Source organism: Myotis daubentonii, chromosome 17 (genome assembly GCF_963259705.1).
Source record: "Myotis daubentonii chromosome 17, mMyoDau2.1, whole genome shotgun sequence".
Lineage (NCBI taxonomy): Eukaryota > Metazoa > Chordata > Mammalia > Chiroptera > Vespertilionidae > Myotis > Myotis daubentonii.
Genome location: NC_081856.1, coordinates 14,791,927 through 14,797,926, shown reverse-complemented (window position 1 = coordinate 14,797,926; position 6,000 = coordinate 14,791,927). Strand labels below are relative to the sequence as shown.

General features: G+C 48.7%; 1 protein-coding gene across 9 annotated transcripts in view; it reads right to left on the bottom strand.

Moving 5' to 3' along the window:
- Positions 1–3,144: 3,144 nt before the first annotated feature.
- The window catches only part of STAU2 (staufen double-stranded RNA binding protein 2), a 231,358-nt gene continuing 228,502 nt past the window's right edge, over positions 3,145–6,000 (bottom strand). For all 9 annotated transcript variants that reach the window (XM_059672853.1, XM_059672852.1, XM_059672849.1 and 6 more), the window contains 2 exons: positions 5,352–5,440; positions 3,145–4,272 (listed from right to left, as the gene is read on the bottom strand). In XM_059672853.1, the coding sequence (XP_059528836.1) occupies positions 4,179–4,272; positions 5,352–5,440 (183 nt within the window). In that variant the 3' untranslated portion in view covers positions 3,145–4,178. The remainder of the gene's footprint in view (positions 4,273–5,351; positions 5,441–6,000) is intronic.

The following is a 6,000-nucleotide window of genomic DNA, read 5'->3' as shown; positions in this document are numbered from 1 at the left end:
TGTTTCCAGACAGGTGGCTCCATTTGATAGGCCAGACTTCTCCTTCCATGCGCCCAGGTCACCACTGACTACAAGGGTGTCTCCCAGAACCCAAGTTTACAGCCGCCTGGAAAGGTACAACAGTAACTGACCTGGTTAGATTGCAAGTTCTTCATCGAAGGGGTTTCAGCGTCATTCATCCATTCAGCAAACATTCATTGAGTACTTAGCATGTTAAGGTGGGCGCTGCTCCTGGGACGGGAGCTACAACGAGGAATCGATCCACTTGAACAGCCTGAGTGTAGGCCAGTTTAAAGCTCTGCCTTTGCAGATTGGGGCTGGGGGCGGGGGGTGGTCCGCGGACATCTGGGGTGTGTGGAGGTAAGATAAGATATGCTACTAGGGTGGAAGCAGATGGTGGCTTCTTGACAGTGTCACCAGAAGACAGCATGGCGCCCAAAGCATTGTAACATGAGGGAGGGCACAAGTAGTAGCAACAGCGAGACCAGCAGGGGAACAAGCTGCAATGCAGTGGTTCTGAGCTCAGAATGCCCCATTCTCCACGCCCACTTTCTTTCCCTCTAGCGAGAATGTGGGTTCTTTAGGGTGAAGTCGCTTCATTTGTTTATTTGTTTTCTGCATTCCCAGCATACATCAGAGAGTGCTGGGGATTCAGTCAGGAGAGCTTTTAGTTCAGAGGTCAGGACATAAGAGGAAGGCTTCCCCAGCGAGGTACGTTTTAAATGGGACGTGGTGAGATGGAACTTGGGGGGCATCTGCCAGAAACGAGCAGTTGGGTTTGACCAAGTCTAGGAACCAAATCTTATCCCTACTCATGAGGACATGCGTCTGGGATTGTGGAAATATAGGAATGCATCCGGGGGTGGGGACTGGCATCAGATCTGCTGCCGAGGGAAGGGACATACATATATGCAGGAATGGGAAGACGGGGGGGGGGGGGGGGGGGGGGGGGGCAGGATGGTGGGCCTGCAGGGGCCCAGCGTCCTCTGAAATTAGTGTTTTGGGGGCTTGCCATGTTTTTGATTAAGAAATGCTACAGACTCCCTGGGGTTAAAGGTACAACAGTAATGCCATATATCATCACGAGTGGCTATCTCTGTGTCATGTAAGCAGTGGGACTTAAAAATTTATTTCTTCCGCAGGTTGATCTATCCCTTTGATAGATGGTTCATTTGTCCATTTATTCAATGTATCATTTATACATGGATCAAGTACCTGCATCATGATGGGGTGGGTTGAGGGGAACTCAGAGACAAATTCACACATGGTTTTGCCATTAGAAGACTGCTCAGTTCCGTGTGCGCCCTTTTACCATTCTTGGCCACATGATAACAAGTGGCTTTTGGAAATTAAAAAGCACAGGGCCTACTGTGGACAGGTGCAGTGGCAACTCCCCTGCAGTAGAATTTAAATACGCATCAACTGGTCTGGACCACATTTCCAAGGTCCTGCAAACCTCTGTATACTAATTTAAGTTTCTCGTTAATCTATGTTTATTTTATGGTGCAGGAAATTGGTCGAAGCTGTCAACCTCCCCCGCCTCCCCCGACACACATACACACAAAACCCCACTGTTGAGAATGTGTGCTGGGGAGAAGGACCAGGACAACTCATTGAGGTCACCCCAGGAAAGGGGAGGGACGTCCTTGTCCCAGCCTGCCCGGCGGTGTCTCCCCATTGATCTTTGGCACGTTGTCCTGGAAAGGGAGGGTCAGAGTTCCAAAGTGCAATATTATATTTCCAATTAAAATGTAAAACACAAACCTTTTTCTTCAGACACATTGGCCTCAGCACTGGGAAGGGACTACAAAGCCCCGTGCTGATGGAGAGACGCTGAAAGCAGACACTGTAATTGATAAAGGAGATAAGTCAATCTGTGTCCTGCAGAGAATAATGAGTCCCATCTTTCATCAAAAAGATCTCCCTGTGCCGAAGAAACGTTCTTTCAATAAATCTACTTAATGGTTTCCCCTCGAATGATATATGACATCGGCTTTGGAGCAGAGCATCCCAGCAGGTCCCTGTGAGGGACCGCCGGCCACCCGTTCTTTGCATTGCTAATTCCGCCCAGAGAGGCCGGGGCTCCCGGAAGGGCTGCTGTTCCGGGACCTATGGGAAGGCCTTCCTGGGCTCTTCAAGCAGGTAGATGGGATGGAATCTGGAATAAATATCCTGTCCCTAAACTGGAGATCCTTTGCAAATGGACATTCCCTGCCCCTCCCCACCCCCCAACCCTGCCGTGTTCATAGATCCATCAGCTCTAGGAATGGCTCGTGTCACATAGCTCGAGTTAAATGCTTCGGAGTTAAATACTTGGGTTGCAAGAGCTGACTGGCGGCTGCTCCCTGCTCTCATGGCTCTCCCGCAGGCCTGTTCGGGCCGCGGTGGTGTTTGGACTGTGGGCTGCGGGAGGTGGTCTGTGTTTATTGCCTTTGGTAAACGGAGGATCCCCTTTAATGAGCCCACCTGACATGTGCTGTCTACAGGCCTGCCCTCTCCCCGCCCCCCGCCCCCCGCGGGCCGGTCCCCCAAGGGAATGAGTGAGGGCCCCCTGCGCCCCTTGCAAGGCGGCAGGACTTCCTGCTCCACCTGGCTTACCTTTGTGAACCCCAACTTTACAAACGTGCTGTGATTTTTCCACAAGGCCCCAGCTTTATGTAACCCAACCTATTTCCTCCACGGGCACCGGCCCTCCCCAAACTGGCGGACTTCCCCACCTGGGAATCATTAAAAACACCCCGAGTGATTTCCTTATGTTGCTGTTTGTTTATCCTCCTGTCGCCCGTGAGTCAGCCGGATCATGATCTGCGGTGGTTCTGCTTGTGAAATCTTACATAATTATATTCCTATTGTCAGGTTGGGCCGAGCAGTTAGATGGAAGAGTGTTTTCTCATTTCACAACGCCTGCAGATCCATACGGAGAAAGCCTGAGCAATGAGGTGACGTGAGGGCCGGGCGCCGAGTCACCGGGAGGCGCTCTGCAGTTTCGCAGATACATGCAGCCGGCGACTGGCGACCGGGGCGCCCTGGGTGCCCAGGCTGAGCAGGGTGCCTGGGCCGGGTGGCGGCCTTTGGCACGGGTCTCACTGGGGTGATTCTTAAAGAAACGAGAGCCAGGGAACGAAAGAACGACAGTAACCACACTTCACACAGAAACCAACCAAATTTTTACTGCATTTGCTACACGCTGGATCCCGACATGCTGGCCCCGAGCGTGGCTGGCTACAAGCTGGCTAGACTCCGACGGCCGCCCCTCAGGCTCTCCCCTCCCCGCCGGGGACAGCACCGATGCGGATCCTCCTCACTGTCCCAAGTCCAGAGGCAGTTATTAAAAACACTCTTGATGCAAACAGTGAGCGGCTACAGGACACGAATGGGGGTGGGCGCGGTGTCCGCCACAGGACGCGGAACCCAGAGAAATGGTGTGTCGAGGCAAGACGCCTCCCTGGTGGCTACGGGTATCACAGAGCTCAAAACCCACAAGTGAGCTGTTTTTTTGTTTTTAAATTCCTGGAGTCTATTGGAACTAGTTGATCCTAACGCGATTTCATAGTTTTAATTAAATATCCAACCCGATGTAAACCATGTTTGTTTGCATACATCTTGGAGTAGTGTGTGCGCCTTAAAGTTATTCACACGGGTATAGGATGAAGATGACAAAGACCTGCAGGGAAAGAGAAACTGCATGACTCTATATGAAGACAGCGACCATCACATTCCACAGCACGTCATCGGGAGACTGGTGAATCGTCAAGCATTATTTAAAACGAGAGAGGAGAGAACGGAACACAAGCGCCACGAGAGAACAATCGGAACAACGGAACCAAACCCAGTTTCCCTACCGATCATGGAGAAGCGTTACCTCTGTTTCTAACACGGTTCACTCATTGCTATTTTAAGCCCCAGTAGCAGGATCGGATGTCTGCTGCCTCTGGACACATGAGTTATGATCCGATCTCAAGTTCCAAGGGAAATGCGCAAAGGTTTATTCCCCCGCCCCCACCCCCACCCCAGTTGAATAAACAGGACTACGTATATTATCTCGTGTGTTAGAATAGCGTTGTCTTCACATAAGACTCAAATAAGGGTATTAGTCATTCATTTCCTTGAACACAGACACCCTCATGCGTGCTGACAGGTTTATAAGGATGCGGTGGCCGCCGTGGTTCTGGGAGCTGTTAGATGACGGGCTTTGATTTCTTGCAGTCCTGAGCGATGGGGCCGGGGTGTGTCTGCTTACTGTCCGCCTTCTCTCCCAGATGCGGGCCTTGTCTGGAAGATTAATACATGAACAAGAGCTGAAGGGGCAGGGTTGCACAACTTCAGACATGTTTATTAGCAGATGGCACACGGGATGCAGAGGTCACCACCAAAGTGACATTTTAAAGTGAAACAACAATATTTATGCTCAGATAGTCTCCTGATGAGATCATGTGGAAACGGTTTTGATTAAATTAGCTTATAAATGGTTGCCAATCTATAGACAACTTAAAATGCCACGTCTGTGTACCAAATGTTTTCTTCTCACGCTCTCACCTTCTAAATATGAATGAGCAAAGGCTGGTTTGGGTGGGGGGGGGGGGGTTGCTTTCTTAACAGTAGGATCAGCATATCTGGTTTTTATGTCGCGGATTTTCTGTTTTTTGTTTTTCATCTTAGAAACGTTATCTCCTTTGTGTGTTCTGAAACCTCACCTGCTGTTACTACTGCTCTCGAAGAGTTTGGATTCCGCTATGTAAATATAATTGCGTTCAATTTCTTTACTATAAATTGGGTCTCTGGAGAGACCTAAAATCCCGTCTCAGATAAGAGCTTAAGTTCAATCGCATTCTGCCTTGAACGCCTTGGGGAGCCACGCTTTTGTGGCAACGTGTGCTTGTGTTTCGGACAGCAATGCGCAAGACAAATGCTGCCAGGGCGAGGGTCGCCTCTCAACTTCTTTTCCTTTTCTCTCTCTTGCGCCCATAACTTGGCAGGAATGTGAGTCAAACATTTTATCTGAGAAAATGGTTCAGCCAGAAAATGCGCAACAGCGTGAAGTGAACACAGTTTTTTGGTTCGTTTTTGCCAGTCTCTACGGTCAACAAAACACATGAATATTTCCAACAAAGGCACTAAACTGCAGAAATAATAACCTCTTAGCAGATTAAAACTTTCGCAGTCAGACTGTAGGAAGTGAATGTGACCACATGTGCGGGTTCTCGTTTATTTACATTTACCCGTATTGTGAATAATTTTGTGAGATACAGATATTAGTGTCTTGAGTTTTTTGCCTTATCATGATCTGTGTTTTATTTTCTTGTGCAGTGACAAAATTATAAATGTTAGAATACGACAGAAGGTTTACTCACTTTTCAAGAGAGCTTTTGTCAATATTCATTGTCCCTTCCATTGGATCCAGTCCTTGCTCAGAAAATTGTTTCAAGGCACTTAAAGCTGCCTAAAAATGAAAACAAACACACAAACTAACAAGGAGATCCATTCACGGACTTTAATGTCATAAACAGGCAATTGTAAAAGAAAGCTGACATATAAAGACTATCATCTGCATTCGTCTAAATACATGGTTTGTTGCATCGAGTAGCAATATTACATTTGAACGGCTGTAACGTATCTCCTGTGAGGGCTTTGTTTCTGGTGAGGGGCGGGGGAGGTGGAGAGGGCAATCTCGCAAGCAAGCTTCAGGCCTCATCCCTGGTCCATAGTTTTATAAAATCACAATGTTTTATCTGCAAATGTAGAAACACCTCTATGCACGTAACATACTTTGAGGGTGACTCTGTACAATTTCCCCTCGCTTTGCTGAAACTACACATTCTCTTCCTTCAGATGTGAGAACATCAGACTTTCCCAAACCTGGGTACCCTTTCCAAAATTAGCATGAAAGGTCTTGTTCCATTTTACAGACAGTGGGCCCCAACCAAGTCACAGAATGCGAGCCGAGAGAGGGGGGCGCCCCAGCAAACCGAGGGCATGGTGTGATGGTATATCCTGAATTTC